At 39.8% G+C, this 27,572-nt stretch overlaps 1 protein-coding gene and 1 long non-coding RNA gene across 2 annotated transcripts in view; one reads left to right on the forward strand and one right to left on the reverse strand.

Moving 5' to 3' along the window:
- Window positions 1-27,572, reverse strand: part of epha10 (EPH receptor A10) — a 161,753-nt gene that overhangs the window by 35,127 nt on the left and 99,054 nt on the right. Inside the window, exons 4-5 of the mRNA XM_082521704.1 lie at window positions 20,067-20,222; window positions 15,190-15,519 (exon numbers count right to left, since the gene is read on the reverse strand). Of these exons, the coding sequence (XP_082377830.1) occupies window positions 15,190-15,519; window positions 20,067-20,222 (486 nt within the window). The remainder of the gene's footprint in view (window positions 1-15,189; window positions 15,520-20,066; window positions 20,223-27,572) is intronic.
- On the forward strand, window positions 26,213-27,028 carry LOC309698963. The gene is made up of 2 exons (XR_014274224.1): window positions 26,213-26,574; window positions 26,622-27,028. It is a non-coding gene; the product is annotated as an uncharacterized lncRNA (long non-coding RNA).

The raw sequence follows: 27,572 nt of genomic DNA on the forward strand, positions 1-27,572 counted from the left end.
TAAGTGGGAAATAGAATAAAGGATGTAGATGGTATAGTTAGGAGAAAATAAAGGGATTACCTCCACGATAAATGAAAGGACTAGACAAACAAAAATGGAAATAGTAAAGGTATTGGGAGGAAAGAAGAAAGCGAAAACTGTTAGTAACACTTGAAAAGGTATTTAGGTCAAAATTAAATTTTTACCATTAAAAAAATCATTAAGCTTAATGTGTTTAAATTACAGAAAATAATTACCTTCTATGTTTATGTGTTTAAAAACTGCTGAGCTAATGAACACTATTACTTCATTTTTGATACAGATGGCTCACACCTATTTTCTCTATTATTTATTTCCTCTGTTAAAAACATGCACCCTAAATAGATGGAAAATTTATAGGAATCTAAAATACGTAATCCTAATCTTATTAGAGCTCAACTATTTTGAGTGAATGCTTGAACAGACAGTCCCTACTTTCTCAAAGCCTCTGACACTCAAATACAAGAAGAAAGGTAGCTTAACATACTAAAGCAAGAACACAGTGTCAGCCTGCTCTGGAGGCTATTGTTTGCTATTCTTTCCTTCCTTCTATGCTGAATTATGCATAAGACTATTCCCTTCCTCCAAACCGTGGATCACATCACAGCTCAATCTGACACACAATAAACAAGTGTGCACTACAATGCAAAAGTAATACAAAGGTTAAAGTGGTGCTTCCACCTCAGCAAAGAAGCGCTGTAACTTGTTCGCCAGACAAACTAGCATCAAATTCGCCCGTATTTGAAGGGTAATAGTACAGTCTGCATTGGTTGTGCAGACTGTACTATTACTTTTTTTCTGCCCCGCTATCTACCAAATGTTTCTTTGAGAACAGAGTAGGGTTCATCTCTACTTTCAGCAGATTTACACATTTTGAGGTTATATTTTTACAACAACCATAAATACAAAAAAAGTTAGGACGCTCTAAAATGTAAAACAGAATGTACTGAGTTTGGAAATCTCACAAACCCATATTATATTCACATTAGAAGACTGAAAACATATCAAAGGTTTAAACCAAGACATTTTTGCTTGTTTAGTATTTTTGATGGCAGCAAGACGGCTCAAAAAAAGTTGGGATGTGGGCTTCAAAAATTCAGTGGTACTAAACAGAAAGAGCTGGAGTCGAATTTTGCAATTAAATGTGTTAATTGGCAACAGGTCAGTAACAAGCGACAGGCAGAGTTTCTCAGAAGTTAAGATGGGAAGAGATTCACTAATTTGCAACAAACTGTGTCTACAAGTTGTGGAATAATTTCAGAATAATGTACCGCAATGTAGAATTGTCAAGATCTTTGAAATGTAATCATCTTCAGTACATAGTATGTATTAAAAACGGACATGAATCTGTTCAGAGGCTCAGGAACAAGAAATAATTGTCTGTGAACACAGTTCACCCTGCTATCACACAAATGCAGGTTGAATCATGCAAAGAAGGCACCACATGTACATATGATCCAGACACACCACCTTCTACTCTGGACCAAAGCTCATTGACAATATGCTGAGGCAAAAGTGTTCTGTGGTGAATTAAATTGAAATTTGTGCATCTTCTGGACTAAAGAATAACATTCACCTTGGTATCGGCACACAGTTCAAAAGCCGGCATCTTTGATAGTATGGGATTTGTTAGTATCTGTGTCACTGGCCGCTTGGATGTCTGGAAAGGTGCTGACAGTGCTGAAAGGTGTGTACAAGTTTTAGAGCAACATATGCTCCCACAAACTAGTCTAGACTTTCACCAACGGAAAACATTTTTCTTAGAATGATACATTTTCTCAGTTGAAACATCTGACGTGTTTTCTGTTGTAAATAAAATATGGGTTCATCAGATTAGGGAAAAAAAGAGCCCCAGCTTTTTTGGAAAAGGTGAAAAAAAGAAAAATGGTACTGCACTACCGGTGTGCTTGATCTAAATGGCCTGAATAGTTCAGTGACTTTTTCTCTCAACTGACCCACTGAGAAGAAAAGCAGTGTGTTCCAGGACATCCTGATTTATAAACTAAGCACTGAGTAATAATATGAAATAAGAAAAAACTAATTGCTGCTTTTTGCCTTTCAGCATCACGTAGAGGAATGAGTAACACACTTTACTGCTGATTTTAGCATGACTCCAAAAATATAAAACATGACAAATCCAACATAGCGTCACATCATATTTTCAGAGGACTTTCATCCTTGCTCCCTGCGGCTTGCAACCTGGCTCCTGGGCAAAAAGCTGGTTGTGCTGGTTCTCTGTGCATTTATCATTTGCAAGGATTAAACAAAACATGAGCTCTAATTAATTAAAAAGGGGAACAAATTAATCAGAACAAGAGCATAAATTAATCAAAACGTGAAAAACGAATTAATCAAAATGTGTGCGCACATTTATTATGCACAAGATAGCATTTTGTGTACTCAATATAGTAAACTATAGCCTCAGAAGATTTTCTTTTCAGTGTCTACTGACAGGCTTAGAAGATTTAGCCATTTATGAAGGCAAGTAGATGTGAAAATACTGTCCATTCTCCACTTCAACACACACTCAGCACACACGAGCATATGGGAGGGAATAGTGACTGCATTTGGCTTTGTGTTTTAAAAGAAAAAATCGGTGCAGACTTCTCTTTGAAATGTGTTTTTTACACACATTTACACAACTACACTCACATAAAAACATATACAACTGCATGATGATTTTCAAAAGCAATATAGAAGAGGTGATGGCTATGCAATAGAAGTGCACGCCAGACATTTCCAGTCCCTGATCTTGCAGCAGAAATCGCACGGCAGACATGCTCATAGGTGCCCATCACAAAGATAAATGGCTTCTGATAAGGTCCTGTATGAATGCCTTGCAGTACATATACCAATCACTAACACAAGTATAGGTCTGTAGACTCTAAAAGGGACACTGTGAATTTTATAAAAGTGATGCATGTACAAGTATAGTAGGTATATTTTGTGACAAAATAGTAACCAGGCTACAATTAATACAACTTTGTTATCATATCAAATCAGGTTGTGGCTCTCTGTCAGTCATTTTAAATAAGAAAGACTCTCAGCAGGGAACTTTAAACACTGGAAGTTCTTAGAAAGTTGCTGGATCATCATGAGCTTGTGAATGTCCTGGACATGCAACACATGGAAAGGAGAGCTGATACAGCCACACTACATGCCCCAGTGTGAGCAGCAGTGATCCTCTTGGGGAATCTAGAAAACTCCACCTGTTGATGTTGGTTTGACTAACATTCAGACTGGAAGGTAGCAACTATTTGCTCTTCCTGCCACATGCAAGCGTGCGTGACAGAATTCTACGTATAAATATTATGGACACATATCTGTCATGCAGTCCATGGCTTTAGGGTAGAGAATGGAGAGTGTCAGGTTTGGTGGTGTATGAAGCAGTTGGGATGAGAACTAACATCTCCAAATCAGAGGCCATAGTTCTCAGCTAGAAAAGGACGGAGTATCCACTCAGGGTCAAGAACGAATTGCTGCCCCAAGTGGAAGCAGGAGAGGGGAGCGGGAGACTGACAGACAGATTGGTGCAGCACGTACCATAACAGGGATGCTGTACCAGTCTACTGTGGTGAGGAAAGAGCTGGGCGTGAAAGTGAAGCTGTCAGTTTACAAGGTTGATCTACATTCCTACCCTCACCTATGGTTATGAGCTGTGAGTAGTGACCAAAGAAATGAGATTGCAGATACAAGTGGCAGAAATTAGATTCCCCTCAAGGGCATCTGGGCTCAGCCTTCAAGACAGAATGAGAAGCTCAGCCATTTGGGAGGGGCTGAGAGTAGAAGTACTACTACTCCACATCAAAAGAAACCGACTGAGGTGGTTTGGGCATGTGACTAGGATGCGTTCAAGGTGAGATGTTTTGGACACATCCTAGGAGGCTGTGTATTTAATTCAAAGGGACTCTGATTGGTTTAATCTTCTAAATACCACAAATGTTTATTTGAAATAACTGAAAACTAAGTGATAACAGAGTCAAAGAACAGCAAATAAGCTGACAAGTAATCACATGGATTGTGCTTGTGGATCACATACAATTGGCAAGAACACAACCGATTTATATTTTACAAAATATTTAGAGTAATTGTAATTTTTTTTTTAAAATAATGTGTGTTTTTCTTTAGATGACTAATGAAATAACTAATGGTGATTTTAAAAGAAATGTAGTTTGCAAATATTTATTTATTTATGATTGCTTCTTAAGGTCAATCGATCTTGGGATCACCAGAGACTCCAGTTGTTAGTCCATGTATGTTAAATATGTTGGCGCTGAAACTAAACTCTTAAATCAATATATGTAAAGTGGAGGTTCTGACCCTGGTATCATTATTTAAGTTCAAAAACTGTTGAATTTAAAATACTGAATGTTTACACTACTATAAACAGGAACAGGACATGGTATCTTAGATTTGTTTCTTGGTTTGGTCTCTGATTTGCCAAATACCAGCAGAGCAGTTAATCTCCTAATACCCGAACTCTTCCGCTGCATGAATTCTTAATTTCTCTTTGCTATTTTTTTACCTGATTTTTGTTTCTGATAAAAATGCGATTCAAATATGAGAACATTCATTTAAAATTTCGATAGAACAGTGGCAGCATAACGTCCTTGTAAGTGGATATCAGCCACTTGTAGAGCAAAATTTAGTATTTTAGTCTAGACAACCCAAAATGTGATGTCCACATATGTGGACGGCAGGTCCTAGGAGGCTGTGTTTTACATTGTATGTACAGTTAAATGATTCTCACAAGTAAATCTTTTTTATTAGGATGGACTTAATACGTTGTATCAAATGATCTTTCAGCATTTTGCTCCTTAGATGAGTTAAATGCAGAAGTGCAGGAAGCGATAACTTACTTTTAGAATTGTGTGGGGTTAAAGAACTGAAAAGGCTTTAACAAAAACCCAGGTTCTCATAAGTTCATCTTCAGATCCACTCAAGAGCCACTGCTTTCATTGCAGAGACTCTGGAGGTTACATGGCAGCTCTGTCCTCTCTGTGGCAAGTAGATGTGTGAATAGACTTTGGCAAGAAATGGCACCCACTGCTGTAGGCTCTTGCATCCAGGTGTACGGAGGCAGCTGAGGTGCAACTGGCATCTCCTTTTTGTTATCAAAGGAGACAGGCGGAGGAGCTTCTCTCCCCAGGGGGGACAGCACAAACAGGGCCGAACATCTCGGAGTCATTCTTACTTTTTACTTCTTCCTCACATCTGTGGATCCTCTCCCTGGGAATTCTCTCTTGCAGTCTCTCCATCTCCTTATCTCCTTTTCCCCAACACAGCCATGTCTCCGTCTTTGTTCTTAGGGGAATCTGTTGTTCCCTCCAGGTTTGTGCCTCCGCTGAGATGGCATCCATTTTCAGAAGGTGATTTGATTGTTCTACTTCTCACTAACTTGTGCTACCCCATGTGTCAACGCATATTAAAGACAGTGAATGATTGCGTGCGAATCTATAATGAAAAGATATGCACAATGGTAGAAAATGTGTAAAAGTTGTAGACAGGAGTGATTGAGAGAGCCGTATCTGTCACGCATGCGCTTGGTAAAAGGGTCAAGAGGATGCAACAGTGATGATCCCTCTGGGCATAGCACCACTTACTTCTGCCTGGAGTTAAAGGGATAGTGCAACAATGAGCCTGACAGCAGAGGACTGGGAAGCAAGCGCCACTCTCTGGGATGGAAAAATGGAGCCAACACATAAGTGCCAAAAGCTCCTGTTTCTTAAATGGCCTTTTGAGCTTGGCTTCAAAAGCAAATCAGTCCCTGTAGACCAGTATGTTAAAAAGCCCAACTTTACAGGAAAAATAAACATGTTTACATGTCTGGTCTCCTGCAACTTGTCTCCTGGCTCACCAATCACTGTCTAATTTGTTTTATTTGCCACTTGGACACCTAATCCCAAATTGCAAACACAATTATTCTGCCCAGTGCATCATAAGAGTGAAGAAGAGCAAGTGTGGAACAGGAGAAAAGGAAAGATGAAGATTAATAGTAAGACCCTGCTTCAGAGCAGGGTGAGGAGATGCAGTCAGACACAGCTATTATCTGCAGTGTTTTTTATTCATATCAGTACAGGAAGAAAAGAGGAGCAGAGGTGTTTGGAGGGAATGAGTCTTGTCTAGGTGTAACGCACACACACAGACACACAAACCTGGCTGTGAGTGGGAGGAATGGTGCAGGGACGGCACCTGGATGAAGCACATTTTCATCTCAGCTACTAAATTATACGTTGCAAGGACACAAATCCACACACCTTGGTGGATAGCTGTGTGGATTTGTGTCTAAATTTGTGTCTGTGTAGGAGACCAGCATTTGTGTGCGCAACACCGGAGAGAGTCTTAGGGCTGGCCTGATTGAATGTGTCAGTCAGTAGGTGGTTGGGTGAGAGACAGACCAGAAGAGCCAGCGAGACACAGAGGCTTTTCTGTATGACATATTCAAAAAGGCTCGATCAACATAATCCAGCTGTGCCAAAACACCATGCCCTGAAAATAGGCTACCAATAAACTGGTGAATTTTTTTTCCTGCACATACATGTGATCAAATCTGGAAAAGAAAACACCCTTAACCTGTTTACATTGCCTTTGCATAGCGTACAAATCTGGCATGAGACGCTCTCACCGGGGGAGAGAGGCTGGGGCCAACTTCTTTAAACTGCTTTTGACAGCTGCACACTGACTGATTCTGAACACTCTCCGGGCCCAGCATGCTTTAGCCTAAAGGCTGAGGCATGGTCTGATCATGACATGTCTGTTAAGCCAGACAGCCTCTGCCCGAAGCCTCCACCAAATAAAAAACACAGGCCGCGCACAAACCCTCGCAAAAACACAAACATACAGATAGAGTGGCTGACCCAAGACTGCTGCAGGAGGTTGGCTAAGAAGGTAAATAAAGCTCTATCTGCCTTGACAGACTTGAATAAAGGGGCAGTGCGTATACACACACAAACGCTGCATCTTTACAGCCTCCATCCTTTAGCATGACACAGCAATCCGAGCATAGTCTAACTTCTTTGATGACAGGATCTGATTTGGAGTGTGATGATATTTGGATCTTTTGGATCTTCTTAAATGCAAAAATAACAGATGATGTACTACAGGTTGTTATAGAAGGTTGTTGTAAGCAGCATTTTCCAATTGTAGTTCATCTGGGAGCCAGTTTTAACTGGACAGCGGGGGAGAAAAAACTAGGATGACACAAACTTGCATCGACAAATGAATACAGATATTTTGAAAGTGTGCTTAAGTGCAGCTCTTGACTAAGAGCTGATATTACTTGAGGACTGTGAGACAGACAGCAGCTATAATGTAAAGAGTAATATAACCTATAATAAAGAGTAAAACATGAGCTCTTTTTAAGATGTATGACAAAAGCTGCAAAAATACATCCACAGTCTTCCATTTGAAATGTAGTCTTTTATTAAGTTAATAGTTTAATTATGATCAAGTGATCATGGCTGTGGATGTTTTTCCCCTTCTTTCATCCTGTTTATCCCCCTTCATGAAAAAACTTCCAAACAAGCATTCACACAAACACAAAACCGTGTCTTGAAAATTAAGGGATGGATTGACATACTAAGCATTTGGCGCATTGCTGGATAAACTGCTGGATAAACTGTACTGTAACCCCTCCCCCTGGAATTTTATGCATGAAATTGTATAAAAAGATGCACGGCGAATGAGAAAAGAGGTGTCTGTGTGCGTGCAATGTTGGTCTGATGAGCTGAACTGTCTGTCACCCACCTACCGCTGTATCAGAGAGGAGTGTACTGTCATTCAGAAAGACAGCTGCATCTCCACACAACTTGCTCTCTCTCTATTTCGCACAGCAGGACGCAGCCGCCTTCCCCTCTCCTCCAGCGACTAACCCCACAAGAAACCCAGACGGCGCGCACACACAAATGCTGCCACGCTCTCCACAGAGGCACGATAAAGACGTCACAGAGTATTAGAGAAAGTGAGACATGAAAAGCATTTTGGAAGTTTGAACTTTTTCTCTCTAGTCTGCTTGCAACCTTAAGCGTTTTCACCTGTCTACCCTCTCCCGGCAGGGGTTTTGACAAAAGATGTGCATCAAAGATAGGCTTCATGATAATATGATTATGAGGAATACGCTGTGTCTTCGTGTCATCAGCTATCTCCGAGCTTTGCTTTCATTCATACGCATTCCTCTACAATTCCCTGAACAACAAGGAACAGCCTGTAAATCCACATACAGAGTACACACACTGAACACTGAGAGTGCCTCTTCATAGACTCCAATTATAAGCCAAGAGGTAGGCAATTAAAATTCCCATCACAGGGTGACAAAGCGTCTTAAGTGGCTGGGCTATAGTCCTGAAAAGTAGCTTGATGACTCTATTCATTTGGTGCCTGCTGAAGCCTCACCTTCCCATCACTTCTAATTAAGGAGGCAGAAAGGATCCAAATGCCTTCATGCAAAGGGCTGAAGGGGGGAGAAGGCTGAGAAGTGTGAAAGTGAAAAAATAAAAACGGCAATTGGAAACTAAATGACAAAGAAACAATGTTTCATACCTTGGTATTTGAAGTGTCTCTTTCGTTCACTGAGTGAATGGAAAAAACAATATTCAACACCCCCCTCCCATTATAATGCAAGAAAAGTCTGATCCCAAGTTAATTCAGACTTAAACTTTAGTTCAAGTCTTCAAACGCAAACATGTGTACCATAGTTTTTTAAGGTACCCATTTGATTCAGAGAATCAGAGACAACCCCACCCTCAATTAGCTTCCATTCGTTTTTTTATCTTTCTGCCACAGTAGGCAATGTGAATAAGTACATTACCCAAGTACTGCATGTAACCTTCTTGTACTTCATTTAAAAACATTTTTCTATTTCCTTCTACAACCCTGCTTTAATTTTAAAGGAAAAATATTACATTACTTTATTTCATTTATCTGAAAGTTTAAGTGACTTTTCATTTCAATATTTAATAGTCGTTTTGTAATAAGTTATGTCTCCTGTATATTTGGCTTGCACCCCCATAAGCAATATTTGGTTGGGCTCCCTTTTCTCATATTATGATTTTATTAGTTTTTCTTATATACATATATTATGGATATTTTGTGTAGGAATTGCAGCAAATTTGAACTTCTTTCATAAGTATTGCAAGGTCTCCATCACACTTTTTTCAGTTTGTGTGGCCTTCAGTTTTAAACATTTTATTCTTCTGCTATGCACCCTGTGCTACTTTACTTGCTTTAAGTCATCTTTCATGCTTCCTAACTTTTATCTCAAAACCATCTCACCCTAACGCTTGTCCACACACAACTTTAAAAATGTATTAAGCAGTTTTGATATGTACGTCTTTAAAAATATGGTTTCAGATCGTTGTTTCTTCTTTTAAGTCTTCTCGCTTTTGCTCTTCACCCCTGCTCCCTTTTCTCCACATCCAGGCGTTCTCCTCACAATGCCACACCGCTCTCTTCTCTATCCCTCTACTTCTATATTCATTCCCCTCTCCTCTCCTCCCTTTATGCATCCATCTCTAAGGCCTATGTATCTCCGCGGGGACCAGCCATCTCAAAGCACGGCCAGTAATCCTCTCAGGATATTGAAATGCCAATCCTTCCTCCCTGACCTGCACCTCCACCCCATCTCTACAGCTACCCTGCATCCCTGTCTTCTTCCCTGCCTTAGCTAAAGGGCTTTGGATGTATCACTGGGGGCCACACACACACACACACACACATATATATTGAACAATTCTGAAGCAAGATATCTTTTTTTAAGAAAAGAAATGAAGCATGGACCAATGTACAGAAATTATGTCATGCAAGCACAGCAAAGTATGGCCATAGACACATGGTCTGGTGCACTCTTTCGCTTATATATGCACCCCTAATCCACCTCGATATGGCGCCCCATGAGCCTTAGGGAAAATTGATCTCCCGTTTACCCAGCTCATGTCCCATCCCCTCCAGTTTCTATCCCCTACTCTTCCTTTTCCCTATTATCCATCCTTGACACGCCATGCAAAACTCCCCTTTCCCCCTGGTGGCCTGGAGAGTCCTGATAAAACCCCATCTGCATGGGAGGATGTGCATGTGCAAGCATCCAGTTCAACTGCATATTTTCAAAGAATTCAATTTGTATGTCGGTTTTTGTAAGGTTTAAAGACCGACAGTCTCTAAACTGCTGTTTCTAATGATTTGCATAAGATTCTGATTTTCCAATGAAAGCGGGCGAGGGAGAGAGAAGCTTGTGTTTGCATTTTATAGATGAAAATTGCCCCTGGTGTATCTTGCATGTGCGGCTGGGGCGGCGGGTTAACATGGTATAGTATCCAGCAGCACTTTCTCTCAGCAGCTCGGTTCAGATTGTGCCCTTAAGTTGTCAGGCTTTCTCCACCCTCAGCTGCCAGTCAAAAAATGCCACCCACTGCTAACAAGCTTACTCTGCACCGAAAAACAAATATGGCGCAATCAGGAAAGGTGGGAGAAAATAGTCCTAAGAGAGAGAAGAAGAGAGATGGGGGAAAAGAGGGCAGTGGTGATCATGTCAGGACAGGTGATGAAAAAGGAGAAGATAGCGGAAAGAGTGGCAGTGAGTAGGAGAGAAATTACCATCTAAGAATAGTGAGCTTATGGGGAGAGCAGGGAAGGATGTGGGGAGGGAAATGAGGGAGGAAATAGAGGGTAAAAAAAGAAGAGATCGGTTTACAAAGGAAGGGAGGAGGTTAAGAAAAAGAACAAAGTAATAAAGAGATGATGAGGTGGCTAGAGAGAAAAAAAGGCCAGAGTGTGAGTCTGCTGACATGTGCTAGCTTTGTTCCAAATCCCTACTGCAGTATTTATAAAGGTCGGCGAGTTTTGATATGTAAAGTCTCGGTGGGGAGGTGCACACACAGGTGCGGACACAAAGCTAAGGTCCATACAGAAATGCTTTTTGCAATTCTGGAGCTGACCTGGCTTTACAGAACTTCAGACGGTATCCCGCAGATACATAAAAATCAGATGAACAACAAAATGAAAACCGGACTTATCATGCAGCGACAATAAGACCAAGTGAACCATTATTGAATTTGTTTGCAGGCTTTGTATGTCAAGTTTTAATATTGCGTCATTTTAATGATCACTTCCGCTTCTATCTGATAAAACTGAGCAGATCCTTCATTGACCTTGAGGTAAACCTCTCCCAGAGGACTTTCAACGGAGGGTAGCTCTCCTAGAAAATGCAGGAATTATTCTGTGGCACATTTCACACACTTTCATACACTAACATTATCACTCAGCTTAACTCAAATACCTCAAAACATTGAGACTGGACTGACTAACCAACACAAGCGCAAACACACTGACCTACACCACCAAACCATCGCACACACCAACCTGTAAATGCTCTTTTGCACAATATTATTACTGGATATATTATATATTATTATTATTATTATTTTTTTGCACTAACTTGTCTTGTAGCACCTTGGTTCCTGGAGGAACGTTGTTTCGCCTCACTGTGTATTTTTAAACTGTATATGGTTGAAGTGACAATAAAGTTGAACTTGAACTTGAACTTTTTTTTTTCTTCCATCTGTCTCACAGACAGTATTAAACACCACACACTAAATGTCAGCCGAAATCCTCCCTGTCACAGAAAGTCTTCTAAAACCCCTGCAAAACACTCTCTCCTAACCCTTGTCCAATCCTCCTGGACGACACGGTTAGCCGCACAACTCATACCTTAATACCTCGTAATAACCAGAAATCAGTGCCATGGTAACTGCTGACAAGACAGACAGACAGAGGAGATAAAAGTGAGAAAGGTTTAAAGAAATGTGACAATGAGGAAAAAAATGCTCACCATAGGTTTGTACTTCTGATAGAGTATCCCAAACCCTGGAGTTCGGGATTTTACGCAGGAAGCTGAAGAAGGCCAAGTTGTCACTTGCTAGTCACGTTCACAGATTTTAGCTGTCTGAGGGATTTTTTTGGTGGGTGTGGTTTAATTTGAGGGATCAACAGCTCTGCGCTGCTTATAACTTCTTTAATTTTCATTTACTAACCGATTTGCTTTTCCAGCCACATGTGGGCATTGGCGAAGTTTATCAGCTGTCATCGCAATAACTGGATAAAAACATGAGCAGATGTTTCCAGCAAACAAACTCAAAGAGACAGTATGCTGCCTCACCGCTATACCTCTTCAAATTAGACTTGTTACCTGTAAGAAAAGTCAACATCTGGCAAACGTGTGCAGATATTTTTCCACAGGATTTGGTGGAACATGGAGAACGACTTCACTTCAGTGACAATAATAATGAGAAAAATATAGGGTTTTTGAGCTCCCGCTTTGTGGGGAATAAATAATTTAAACCACTAGGTGGTACTTGAGCAATTACTCTTATGTCAATGCAGTGGTAGTTTAGGGACCTGATAAAGCTGCCAACTTGGCACCTATAGAGGTTTTCTGGCACTGATAGGAAACTCTAAGCCAGTATTGCCCAACCACTGTGCCACAGCACATATAGGTGTGCCGTGAGAAATGATCAGGCGTGCAGTGGAAGATTATTATTATAAACCTGTCCGTGGCGCAAAAAAGGTTGGGTTGCTCTAAGCGACTGGTGTGAGTAAGGTGCAGAACAATTACATTCTCTTCCACTAGAGGGCAGTACAACTACCTGCTCTAATGAAATTGGTTGCCAACTGCCAGTAAAACAGAAGACGACGAAGAAGAAATTACATAATAGTCATGCCGTGAGACGACGCAGCGCGTAATAGCAACAGATAAATATTTGAAAAGAAAAAGTAGTCAATCTGACCTGGGTCCTAGAGAAAATTCCGACCCAGATTAAGGCCCTAGCATGAATAGTGGTTGGGACAAACCAAATCAACTCCACTGTGCCTGGTGCGCAGGGAAAAATTATCAATATGCTTTTTGTGACATTTTTGTTTGGTGGTGTGCCATGTGATTTTTCTAATGTGAAATATGTTTTGTGGCTCCAACGGTTGGTAAACACTGATCTAAGCTAATCCCAATACATGAAGATGCGATTATATAATCTCGTCCGGGTTGGGGAGGCCCTAAAATCCTGTCAGGCCCCGAGAAAACTGTTTCCAGGAGTGGAACATTAGGACTACAATGTCCACTCTTCTGCCAAGATAACTGGCTCCAGGAGCAGAGTAACAACTTCATGGATGGAGAAATCAGGTAAACACAGACTGAACAATGGATTTAGATTTATAGGGAACCTAAAATGTGATGTCTAGATTGTTCTGTGTCTGCTAGATTTCTTTTCTGAATGAGTCTGAGCTTGTCTGACCCTTAATGCTGAAGCATTGTTCAACTATAAAGTGAAAATGAGAAAACAGTAGAATGCAAGCTTCACTAAATACAAATTTTTCCCAAGCTCCCAAATCAAGTAAGTGATGTCAGTGCTTTGTTCTCATACACATAACTGTGCTTCAGCCCATCACTCGTGTTATATACAAGTTTAAGCTGGTCCAAAAAAGAAGATCCTGAGAAACACATTTGTTTTTAAACACTCAACATAAATCTCCTTAAGTTCCTAGGACCTGGCATCCACATATGTGGACATCACATTTTGGGTTGTCTAGACCAAAATACTAAATTTTGAGCTACAAGGGCCTGATATCCACTTACGAGGACATCACACTGCCACTGTTCTATCGAAATTTTTTAACAAATGTCCTCATATGTGGATCTCATTTTTCTCAGAAACAAATATCAGGTAAAAAAAAAACCCAAAATTCATTGTTTTTACATTCATCAGGTCCCAACATGCCCAAATATCATACAGAAATTAAAAATGCATGCCATGGAAGAGTTTGGGTCTTAGGAGGTTAAATATACTCTCTTTTTTATTCTTAGATGCATGCCTCAGTCAAAAACCACACTTTCAATATAACAACTATCCAAAAGTTTAACCCACTTTCCCACGATAAAGTCTTACAGTATATATCCTGAACTTAATACCTGGAAATTCATAGCAAGTCCTGCAGCCTTCACAGATGCTGCACAGCATTCATCATTCAGCCCATTTCTCTAAGCTACTTTCCAATTAATGGCAAAAGCACATTCTGCCATTCTCACTCTCATTGTTTCTCCATCAGATAGTTTGTTGTACAGCACCTTTCATTCCATCTTCCACCTATGTTTCATTTGCATCATTATGTTCATCATTCATATTTCCTTCAGCTTTCGCAAACAAAGATCTCAAACATTTTCAAAGATATGCGCGGCGGTATAACATGCACAGTCATGTGTACGTTTGTTTACAAAAGAATGTTTGTCAGCATTCAAGCCAGAAAGTAGGCTTGTACATCTTTAGTGTGTGTATGTGTGTGTTTTGGTCTTTTCACACTTGAGCTCCTCCAAATAGTGAGTGCTATTGCGGTGCTGGGTGACAAGGCTACTTGGTAAAGTGCTTTTCAAGCCTCTGGCTAATGGCCTGCTGAAAACTTCTGCTGATGAAAATGAGATCTCCCCTACCAATGAGAATTTCTGCCCTGTCTGCAGCAACAGACATATTGTCAGTATAAGGGTGTATGATTGAAGTTTGTGCTTTTTTCAAAGAATACACAGAAATTCAAATCACTACAGAATACACATTGCTTCTGAATGCCATGTCAGTAAATCTGCATTTTGCTGTAGGCAAAGGTCACAGTGGGTTTTACAGAGTACAAAATGCACATAAATATGATCTGTGTGTATGTCTTTTTTTGTTGTGTGCAGAAGTAAAAGCGGATTGTGGTGATATCATAAAAAATGCATGCGTTATTTCCAAGCAAAACATTCAAACGTTTCAAATGGGGTCAAAATAATTTTTTAGAGGATTTTCTTATGTCGAAAATATGAATAAAGTAGTAGAATTTGTCTGACCAGATGAAATGATGACATAAACTTTGTAAAACCACTAGAAATTCAGTCAAAATCAAGTGGAGTTAAAAAGTGTTCAAAACTGGAAACGCATGTAGTGCAAGTTTATTTAAAGTTCATCTATTTTTCACACATAATGTTGCCTGATGTCAGACGTGTCCTTGTTGGTCCCTACGGAGTACAAATGCAATATCTTTTAAAAGGTGCATTCTTTGTCGTTTGTTTTTTGGTTTCGGAGTGTGCCACGTTTAAGTGCAATTTAAATGTTTTCCATTTACATGTTTGTGTTTGTTTTTGAAGGTTGAAATGGAACTTACCAGGCAGGCTTGTTGACACGTTGACTTGTGTGTAGAACCTCTTGTTGGGCAGCAGCTCTGACACTCCATTCAAGGCTTCTACAGTAAATGTGTAATTGGTGTTGGGAAGAAGATTGACCACAGTCACAGTTCTTTCTGTCAGGCCAACCTGCTGAGGCACAAATCCAACGCTAGCCCCACATGGCTCACACTGCCTCCCGATGCACTTCCGGCATCCCACACTGTAGGTCAAATCCACCCTGCCCCCTGTGTCGGATGGAGCAGCCCAGTCCAAGATCAGCGTGGACTGCTTCAGAGTATAGGTCAAGTCTCTGGGAGGGGATGGGGGACCTATGAAAGAAAAAAAAAAGATAATTATTTAGATTTATTAGTTATCACAGGTCGCTCATGAGCAGTTTGTAAGAAAATACAATGCGTGCTCAATTTGAATGAACTGTCATGCAATTTGATATACAACAGTCCAGAGGCTTTATGGTGGGTATAGAAGCATTTATACCAACAATATCATTATAATCAAGCGCCAGTGTTGGAAGGTTACTTTTACCTTTTGCCTTCATATTAAATAAATTTTTGAACAATAATTTTGATTTTAATGATGTGATATGATGTGATATGAACCATTTTACATAAATAGGTGAGGGAAAATCTGAGGTACTTGTTGTGAAATATTAGTGTATGTAGCATTATTATTATACTTTGACAGTTTGAAAATATATTTTAAGAAGATGTATTGGACTGAGACGGAGGAGGGATTATTGCTCATATAGGAAGGAAAATATTTGGGGTAAGGCTCAGGATTTGATTAAAAAAAAAAGAATAGAATAACATTCCCTTTTGTCTGAAAGATTAGCGTTTTTTTCCATTATGTACTGGTGTCATCTGCTGTGTGAAACAGACCCTCCCTTTACTCTTAGTGAATAAAGATGGCTTGCCATGGAAAGTGTTTTATCTCTCCCGGAACACGAGTCTGATTTGATATGAGGGGCAGTGATGTGAGCTGCCTATTGAAAGGCTGTGTGTATCAAAAGTTCAGCATTATACAGTACATGACAGAGGTAACAAAAAACTGTGTAAACATGTCATTTAAAGTTAAACCACTTCTAAATGAACCCCCGCAACAGCTAAAAAATAAAATATACGATCCAGTAGAAGGCTGTAAAAAGCCAGACCAGAGGACTCCATCCTATCACTAAGTCAGCATTCAGTGTCTTTTGGTTCATATCCTCTTCTCACTGAAAGCACAGGTCCATTAAAGGTCATGAATTTTACATACATCCTTGTATGTGTGTGCATGTGCGTGTAATGAATAAGTGAAGGTTTGCTGCACTGTGCGTGCCATCAAACACGTCACACACCACAGCTGCGTCCCGCTTCCAAACACACGTGGTGCCCAGGGTTACATAAGCCCAAAAAACATTCACATTATGAACACACACACACTCGCACACACACAGTAGATGCAGACACAGCTGGGCCTCTTTCTCACGTCTCTGTCCACTTTCATGCTTTCTTAGCCTTGCAGTCCCTCACTCTCTTAAGGTTTCTCTTTTCTTTCCATCTTACATTGCGAGTGCCTCTTGTTAAAACTTCACCTCCACAACTCTTCCCACTCTTTTACTCTTAACCTGTCCCAACCTTCTAACTCCCTTTTCCCTATAGCCCATCCACATCACTATTCAACTCAATCTCTACTCCTCCAAAAATATGATACAATACAGAAAAACTTGCATTTCCCTTTAAACCATTGTCATTAAACTGCATGTGTTATCTTTATATGCTACCCCCTCTTAGTTAATCTCATCAAATGAGATCAGGGACATCTATGCCAGAGATAACATAGTCTGACAGGCATGAGAGTATTTTTGCACCAACAAGGTGATTCCCAAAGCACTTTTAGTTGAAAACTTGACATATCTCAGCATGCTATATAGTGCATCCTTGAAAAATGGGAGAAAACTGGACAAATGGAGGACAAAAAGAAGTGACAGACCTATCCACATCAGATCTAAAAGCCATGTCCCCAAGAAATAGGAAAAAAATCCAGCAGAGACCTGGCACGCAACCTGAGAGTTACATCAGGCTCTTTAGTTGATCTGTCTCGTGTTCACTAAAGCCTCATCGAGAATGTTATAAGTGGAAATGTGGATGTCAAGAACCAATTCTTAAAGAAGGGAAACAGGACAAAAAGGCTGACGTATAGAAACACACACTGGAACACTGGAAGTCGTGGACTGGCCACTCTGAAGCACTAACCTCAACATTGTTGAAGCAGTGTGGGATCATCTTGGCATGTTGAAGAATAAAGGTAGTGATACCAACTATTAACTTCAAAGCTCATTAGAACTCTGTTTTTGCCAGATATACTCTGTTTCTATTCAATCAATCAATAAACTTCAATAAATCACTGCACCCATTTCATATTTTAACTAGCAAAATATAAAGAAATGAGGAGTAGCTCAAGACTTTTGCATAACACTGCACATTTATGGTAAACAACAAGTTTAGTTTTTTAAGTTTTCAGAGAAAATTGAAATTGTGCAGTCTTCAAAATCAGAAATAATTATTATGCAGCAACATCATTTTGCAGTTATTCTCAAACAACGATTTTGCTGATTTAATTGCAGAAACATCTGATGACAAATGGTATGCATCTTGTCTCCAGTTTTTTTTTTTCTCTCCAAATAGTTATTGTGTTACAACTGGAGCTGTCAGCAGAAGTTCTCCTCTGCCAAAACTTACAAGAATTTAAAGACTAATTTTAATTAACTATTTCTAAAGTTCTACTTTTCATCTCCATTGCTGCCAAGGGAAATGCAGCAGTGTGCTCTAATGGAAAAAACTCAATCGTCACCATTAACAATGGCAGTCAGTTGAGTCATGAAGTAACAGATGAAGCTTAATCTTATAATTAAAGCTCTGTGCTCCTTCAACTTTTTCAAAAAGAATTCTTAAAGCAACTATGAGGTGCACAGTCTCTGATTCTCAGTGTGGTAAACACATTAGGGTCGTGATACTACACTAGCATTAAAAAGGGAGAAGAATAAAATCAGTTGTTCTTTAATCACTGGCGTAATAATGCGCACATATCAAACACTTCATCTTTGAAAATCATAATTTTTTCTCTTACTCTTATGAGGCTAGATTCACCAAACTCTTTCTCTAAATGTACAGTGTGGTGGATTAGTAGAATCTGGGGATTATCATAATTACAGAATCTATAGTGTAATTAATGTGGTCATTAGGCTGCTATGAATATTATCACACAGGATCAGTGAGCTCAGCAATCAATATTATAATTACACCCCTCCACTGCACTTACCATTAAAGCTAGCATGACCACACACTTTCATTCATGTGTGTACGCACTAACGCACAAGTCAATGTGAATACGTATATAAACACACATGCACTAACTTAGAGACCCTATGGATTTATGTCCTGAATACTTTCAGGATATATACCCTATTATTCCTCCATCTAATTACTAAGCTATAATCAATAGGCTGTTTTCCATGCAGAAATCAATAGGGCCAACCTGTACGGCTCTGTTTGGCCTCATAGTGAAGAAGAATCAGGCCGAGAAAGGGTCAGAAAAAGTAAAAGGTGAGGAATGAACAAATAATATGTGGCGAAAAGGGATGAGGATATAGAGTGTCGCTCGAGGATAGAGGGATGAGATTTTGGTTTGACAGAGAGAAGAAAAATGGGATGATAACACGCATGGATGGAACAGATGAAAGGATAAAGAGTAAGGAAAATGCGAGGAGGCGGTGGCTAGAAAGAAGAGTGATGACTGGTCAAGTTAAGAAGACAGAGAGATGGGAATGGAAGAGGGTGTTGAGGCATCAAAAAGGAGGGGGTAGAAAAAGAAGGGGGGGTCCAGCGGAAATGTAGATAATGGAAGTATAGCAGAAAATGGATCTGTAATGTCAGGAGAAAAGGTGGAAGAATATGGAGAGAATGCAAAAGGTTAAGCAAAGAGATGGCAAAATGGGGTGATGGGTTTTTTTGAAAGATGGATGGGAGATATAAAAGGGATAAATGTTAAGAGGCAAAGAAAATGGTTTGGGTGAAGAGGCGCTTTCATATATAGCTTTGGATACTAATAGACAAAGGTTGGAAGTGGTTACATTTACAGAAAACCCTCAAACATACAATGACACAGACGTCCCAGAGGAAAAGTCTTCCTTAGAAAATTTACTTTAAATACCATGTCAAAAAAAGACTGGATTTATTCTTTATTCCAGATCAAAGAGGAATTGTCCAACGAGGCAACAGATGTCATTAACCAGTTATAGACCAAGATATTTGCTTATGTATTCTCATCTTTTAAGCTTGCAGTTATACAAACACTTCACAACTTTTTCATCAGCAGAGCAGTACAAGGCATGCATCCTGTGTTGTGAGAGACCTACTCCTAGCCAACAATCTGGGAAAGGTTATAGAAACATGGAATGCAATACAATGAAGGGTATATGGTGAAGGAGAGGTGAAGGGTGCAAGGAATGAGTCATGGAGATGGGGTTGATGAGGACAAGATGATGAAACATGACTTGGGGGGGAAGGAAAGGTGGATGAAAGGGTACGGGGTGAAGGACAGGTTGTTTTAAGACATAAAGAAAATGGATCTTTATTGTTAAAATGGATAAATGACAATTGCAGCTATATCAAAAGCTGAATGGGAGGTTGAGATATTGATTGGCTTACAGACATAAAAATCTATACTTTATGCAAAATTTCAATATCATATCTTATATGAGTTATATGGTGCGACTAGAACTAGTATTAGCATATATATATATATATATATATATATACATATATATAATTTAAGAAGATATAGACATAAATAAGTGCAAGTATATTATTATTATTACGTGTGCATGGCGCTGAGGGATTGTCCAAAGGGGTCCTGAAGTGATCCTCCTCACACAAGCACACCATGGATCCTTCCTCTTCTGCGACGCTGTTGGCTGGGCAGGGGAAACACTCCTGCTGTCTGGACGACATCTTGTAAGAGCCAGGTGGACACGCTGGAAAAGAAAAGCAGTTTGTCAGATATGTCCAAATTACGTGATATATCACATTACATACATTTAAAAAAATATATGTAATATATCCTTTTGGGAAATGAACACATGAAACACATATTGCTATATCAAGGAACTGCACGTTCACAAGATAATTCTGCAGATATGCTAACAGTTTAGAGCCTTTTTTTAATCACATAAGCGCCTCTATTTCACTAAGCACGTTAAAGCCTTTGAAAGAACGAGAGGGAAAATTAAGAAGGAGTGTAGAAAAATGAGAAAAGCCAGTGAGACCTCAGTGAAGAATAGATGAGATAAAAGATAGGATTAGAGCAGAAAAGTAGAGGAGACTTTGGCTAAATCCATCTGACAAACACAATTCTCACATTACATGTGATCGGTGGACCTGTGCAAATGGCATCAAAGTCTGCAACTGGAATGAACCAGCTATGCAAATGAAAGAAAACCAATGGATCGTGCAGGCACAAAGCTCCGAAGCCCAAGATTTTTTATTTCATTGTGCTTTTTCTCCCCTTGTTTCGCCTTATTTGGAAGTTATCCCAAAGCATGCATGAACCAAAATACAAAAGGTGAGAACGTGGACAAAGGTGATAAGTACTCATGACCTTACATGTGTAAGAGTACACACCATGTAACAGAAGCTTATCAGTGCAAGTGTGACAATGGGCGTGCATAAACACACACACTCAAACTCACTGAGAACAGCTTATTTTACACTCTCCCTGTATGCAGTTTCATTTTCCACTTGCCGTGCTTTTGTAGCAGGTGATAATGGGTGTGAAATCAGGCAGCCAGCTACCGCTCCATGCTCTGGTCTCCTCTCTTCTGAGACTGTATTCTAAACAGCGGGTCTACATTAACAGCTCTAGTGAGCTTTCTACCCCTCTCTCCCAGTCTTCTGCTCGTTTTCCATTCTCCTGCCACATTATTCTTTCTTATTCCTTTCATACCTTTCTTTGTCCTTCTCATTTTTTGTTTCGTCATCGTCAGTCTTGTTAGGTTCCAACTTTGGAGGCATGTTCATTTTTACCCAGAGTGAGAAACTAGTGATTGACATAACCAGTTAGTGGACATTAAATTAGTTTACAGATGGTAGATACTGGTTTTGAGAATATTTATGGACGAAATACTTGGTAACAAAGGCCTTAGCCATGCAAGTCTAGGGACTGGTTGTTAACCCCCTGGCAACCTCCAGTTGCTAGGGACAAATGTGAATTCCACACCCAGATCACGAGTGGTTGCTAGGTGTTTATCTCCAGGCGAAATCGCCTATAAAGAGGCTCCTTGTAATTGCTTTGGTCACTAGCAGTTTGCTGTGGTCGCCTGCAGTTTGCATGGTACAAGTTTACTCGTATAGAAATAATCACCATTTACTCTTCGAGCTGTAGTGAAACTTGAAAAAGTGCGAGATAACCCAGGAATGGAGAATGTTAGCTTTAACGTGAAAGTTGTGTTTGGAGAGTAAACTGCAAGTCTTTGCTTTGTTGCCATGCAAACTCAGGCTTCTTTGCGACCAGTTTCAAACTAGTGGCTGCCAGCAATCTCATCAACCACTCATCAACCAGCTGCAGAAAGTGAATAGGGAGCTTTAGCAATCAGTTTCAGAAGAATTACCAGCAACCTGTACCAGCTACTTGCAGCTAGTCTGAGAATATACATTTTACCCTCAGAACCAGTGGTTGCCACATGGTAGCTGACAAGCTTCTACACCTGCGTCATCGAGGCCTACATTTTAAATCAAAAGAAGCTATAACATGAAAATTATGACTCAAAATTATTTATATGACTCAAAATAAGACATGGTTGCTTTACTTACCCTGATACTACACACTTTTAAATACACAAATTAAAAAAAAAAAAAGAAAAAAAAAGGGGGAAACCAACTACCAACAGAAATATTTGAAGCTAACGATACGCTGGCAAGGGTTAGCCAGTCATAATAGTCCATGTGGTACATGGTAAATGGACTGGTACTTATATAGTGCTCTTCTACTCTAACTGAGCACTCTACTACAAGCCTCATTCAGTAAATCATACACATATTTTTTCTAAATCAAAGCACCTTCGCTAACATCGACACACTTTGACATGCAGAAAGGAGAAACTGGTGATCAACCTACTATCCTTCCAACCTACTTTACCTCCTGAGCCACACCTGCGCCGGCCCTGAATTTCCAAGAAAGATTCTTAAACATTAAAAGATGTTCAATTCACATTCTTGGGTATGTTTACTTGAAGAGCTTGAATAGGAATTAGGAGATATCATGAGACCCTGGAACCATGTTATCAACTGTGATTTAAGGCAACAGTGCCCTGTCTGAATTATGTGATAAAATTTATGGGATTTATGGGAAATTACAGTTAAGAAGACAGCACTTTTCCCACCTGCAGTATTGTGTCACACAGTCAGTAATGCTGATATATTTGTATGTGACACAGGCAAATTGAACACAAAAGCCTTCCCCTGGCTCAGACCAGTCTGAGAGTGTGCACGTGCCTGTATACCTTTGTGTATGCATGTGTGTATTACAGCCCTGTGTGGCATGTTCGAGGCTGTAAGAACCTCGTAATCGACTTTCTAATGTCTGTCATTACACAAAAAAAAGCCTCTCGCTTTCAGCTCAAAGCACAGCCAAGCATGGGGACATAACAGAAACACACACACACCCGGTCAAGCAGCACTGAAGTAGACTCCCTTTGTTCCTGACTGTGCTGCCACTATCCTTCCCTTCACCACAGCAAGAACATCAAGTGTGAATAGCACCTAAATCAAGGCAAAATTATGCATAGATCTATGAGAACAGAAATGGGTTTTGCATTTTCTACCTATCATGCTTAAAAGCAGGCTAGCCATATGGCTGGCTGCAGTTCTGACTTATCTCTTCAATTCAGCATGGATAGACATTTCGCTGGCCCACGATGGAAATGTGTGTCTAATGATAGGGGTGTATCAAGACAATATGTGCAGCTCAGATAACAAAAGGAGCTGGCTTTGCATGATGCCCGTCATTTTCAAGGGATTCAAAGGGTCGCCAAAAGCCAGTGCCAGAGAAGGTCATGTCAGTCAGCATGGCCACAAGCCATCTGCCAGTTGGAGAAGAGGAGTTAGTTTAAAAGGCATCCAGCGGTGAGAAAACAAAACAAAAAACTGAACAAAACAATGGAGATACTTGTAATGAAGAGTACTCAAGAGTACTCATTTGGTTTTTCTCATCTTTAAATTGCAAGGTGTATAAATTTAAGTGGAAATCAGAGTTTCAGTGGAAGTAAAGGAGAGTGGGTGGTTAGAGAACTAGAGAGACAGAAGGAGAGATCTGCCAGGACAGCTGGCAAACCAACTGATCAATTTGTCCTATGTGCTGACTGGGAGCCTCGATTAAATGAAACACGGCGGCAAATGTATGCACGCGCACGCGCACACAGAGGCATATTTCTTCAAGGTGTTATGATATAGATATGCAGTGACATGCCAGGTCCTTGGGGTGGGGGGTAGTGGATGACACAGTACGCCAACTGCTGTGAGAGATTGTTCGGAGAGACAGAGACACCAACAGACAAACAGATGGCGTGTGAGAGACAGAAAGACAGTAGGCTATGTACTGTACTGAGAAAGGACATTAAACAGGGAGGGATAATAGACTCCTTCAGACTGACTGATAGACAGAACAATAAACACAGGCATGGAATGCATACAGATGAGAAACACACTGAACGAATGAGTGACAGTGTTAGAATAAGGTCATCTATAGTAGGAATATATAAAACAGCAGAAGTGCTCTGCTTGCCATAGGAGCTTATCGGTAGTTAGAAAATAAATATAGGAATATGATTGCAAAACTTGTTATCAATCTTTCTTAGAAAATTCATTATTACTCTGACAGTTTGAGATATGCCAACAGTTTTGCCATCTAATGAATAAAAAGTAAAAGGCCAAAGAATCCACATTTCAATGAGCTTACAAATGACTTTAATAGACTTTTGTCTTTGTGGGAGGAATCAATTTATAGTTTGCCCTTCTCTCTTATTTTCTTTTTCCTTTCTTTTCTCTAACCTTAAACATGCCCATTAATAAGTCATGAAGCACTTAATGCAATACATGTGAGCAATGAATTGTTTCTTTGCCTCTCTGACAGCACACATTAATAAATATTAATAACCCTAAAAGAGGTTTACTTTAGACCTTTGTGCGCGCACACTGGCACACATTTGCACGCAGCTAAACCCCAAGAGAGATTACACATAGACATAACGCGACGATTTTTTGCAGAGGTTTTCAAGGAATTGAACAAAGTATGATAGTCAAAGGGGTAATGGTATCATAGAGAGATGGGGATGTGATTCCAGCAATCAATAATTGAGAGAACTTTAATTCAGATGAGTGCCCCCTGTGTAGCTGATGGTGATTTGAATTCTTTAGGCTTCCTTAACATCCAAAAAAATTTATTCTCATTACCATCTTTTTACACACACACGGACACGGACCTACGCGCACATACGCACGCACACATGTAAATCTGCATCTCCGAATCAGAGAAGTAGGGAGGTTGGAGAAAAATGACTGATTAATGTGTTTAAATGTGTCGTGTTAGGTCAAATTATTAAAATGTGAACTGATGAGGTTAGGGTGAGTCAGACTGAATTGGACTAGTTGAAATTGGACAAAAGTAGATGGGGTCAGTCTCATTCCACATGATAGATTGGCTGAAGAGAATGAGATATGGACCATACTGGATCAGAAAAAAATGTTGAAAAATACTGTTTCAAGCTAAGACGTTGGAGCTTAGGGGGAAAAGGCTTGGAAAGTTACCAGTGCAACTCTCCAGACTGAAAAATAAAAAGACTCTTAATACCCTGGTCAAGGCTCATGAACAGTATGTGTAAATTGTGGGGAATTTACGTGTATAGTGCTGTGCAAGTCATTCTTTGTTTTTTGCCAGGAAAATGGAAAATAGGTGTAGTAACTTACTGAAAGGAGCCAAACATAAATGTTTACACACTATGTAAAGCAAAAACTGAGTTTGTACAATTGAAGAGCTTAAAAATCAATATACCCATCTTCAACACAGCCTGAACTCTCCGAGGCTCTCAGGAATAGTTCTCCAGGCTTCCTGAAGGACATTCCAACTTCTTTAGATGTTGCCTGGGGAGACCAATCCATGACTGACAATGTTCTGTTATGTGTTTCAGGAATGCTTTAACTGCACTGGCGCTGTGTTTGGGATCACTGTCATGGTGAAAAGTGAAGCTGTTCCCAATTGGATGAATTTCCTGTTACTTGTTAGCATGTTGGATTACACTGTGTGGCAGGGCGTGGCCTGCGGTGCAGTGCAGGGAAGGCGGACGCACCTGCACGGCATCTGCAATCACGCCCCGCCGACTTAAATATTGTACTGGGTCCTGTGGTTGGGGTTGTTGTGGTAATGTTGAGCGGGCAGCGGGAGAGCTGCAGCTCTGTGTGCATTGTGAAGCAAACGTGTGTGACAATAAAAGGATGCAAAGCATGTTGATGTCACCGGTTCTGCCGTGTATGTTTACACACTGTTAGATTGGATCACAATCTAACAGTGTGTTCTTATTTTCATAATTCGATCAATTTTTAACAAGCTGGCCCAACACCCCTAGCTGAAAAGCAGGTTCAAACTATGGCAAAACCTGCTGGACCTTGTCTTTATCTTCTGTAAATCATCATTAATGATGATTTGAACCAAAATTTTCAATTTGGATTCATCATTCCAAAAGACCAGTTGTCACTGATTTTCAGCATGGATCTTGTGTAATTTGTGTAAAAAAAAGAAAGAAAAAGAAAACAAACATCACTCTGAAATCGGTCACGGATAAGGACTAGACTGAAAATGAGTAAAAGGGCAGCCAGTGTCCTGTGGAGCAGGGAAATTATTTTACTGCTATTGTTAAATAATTATCATCAGTACCATTGCATTAATAATATAATCTGCAGTATGATCATTGCTTTAACAATGTAACAGATAGCTTTAAGATGGCCTTAAGATGTTTATGATGATGTTGACCTTGTATTTCAGGTGCAGTTATGACTATTTTATACACAATGCATATCTGTGCTTATTAAAGAGTTGGAGCTCGGTCAATTAATTGGGGGTTGGAAGCTTTGTTCGGCGCGATGTCCGGACAATCTATTGTGCAAGTGACTTGGAGCTATAGAAGGTTAAAACTGCGTACATGCTTACAAAACACTTATATCAGGTCATTTTATATTAAGGTTTTAGTAGAGGTTCTTGGTTAAAACATTTATTTAGTAGAAGACATACACATAGTCTCAGTGAGCCTCTGGTCTAGTGAAAGGTCAGAAGTGCAACAGGTGAATTGAGAAAGAGCATTTGAGGACGAGACACAGACAGTTAGTAGGTGAAGAGGTGACACAGAGAGCATGTGAGGTCGTGACACACACACATGAGTTAGATTTATTTAGAGGAGAGAGAGATTAGTCATGTCTGGATTGTAACGGTGAAAGTGTCTCGGTAAAAGAGGAACCGTCCTTGTCTTCTCGGCAAGAAAGAGGAACTGAAAGGTTGACCGGAGGAATCGGCCATGAAAATAGAAGATGATGTTCTGTGTTAAAAGTCATGGTTGTTTTGATATTGACGTATGTGTATATATCCTGTCTGTGACGCATGAAGGGGCGTCAGTAAATCAAGCCCTGATGGTATAAAATATCTGTTCATGCTTTGATTAAGTCGGAGATCACTTGCTGTCTGCGTACAGAGTGTTCTTCCCACACGTGTGTAGTCATTAAAATCATTGTTTGACCAAGATCTTCTGGACCTGCTTGTTTGTACTCTCCTTCCTCAATTTTGAACCTTAACAGTCCGAAGAAAAAATCTGAAAGATCTTCAGAAAGCCTTTCTCTTAAGACAAATTTCCAATAATTACGAGAAAGTTTGTCTCCCTGGAAGCAAAATATAAAGAAATGAGAGGTGATCCAAGACTTGTAAACAGTTCTGTCCTTGTATATTAATAATTAAAAGCTTTAAAACAAATCATAGGGAGGAACTATACAGGTTAGGGTAAGACAAACTAAAACAAAAAAACCCAACTTTAAATCAATGCTTCTAATTTAACATCAAAAATTTCCTCTCATTATATTTTTAATGTTCTATATTTTTCTCTTTGTTTCATGTTGGAAAAATTAATGTTTTGACTTTTTGAAATGCTCTATCAAAGAGTAAGACAATGGTCTTCTATGGCAATAAGGAAATAATACTTAGTATAGAAAGCTAAAAATTAATAAACCCCTAGAAACTTGTCTGTTGCACAAGGCCCTCTTCAAAAAACCCGCTACCACGTCATCGGATCAAA

This window comes from Aulonocara stuartgranti (assembly GCF_965226115.1).
Source record: "Aulonocara stuartgranti genome assembly, chromosome: 22".
NCBI lineage: Eukaryota > Metazoa > Chordata > Actinopteri > Cichliformes > Cichlidae > Aulonocara > Aulonocara stuartgranti.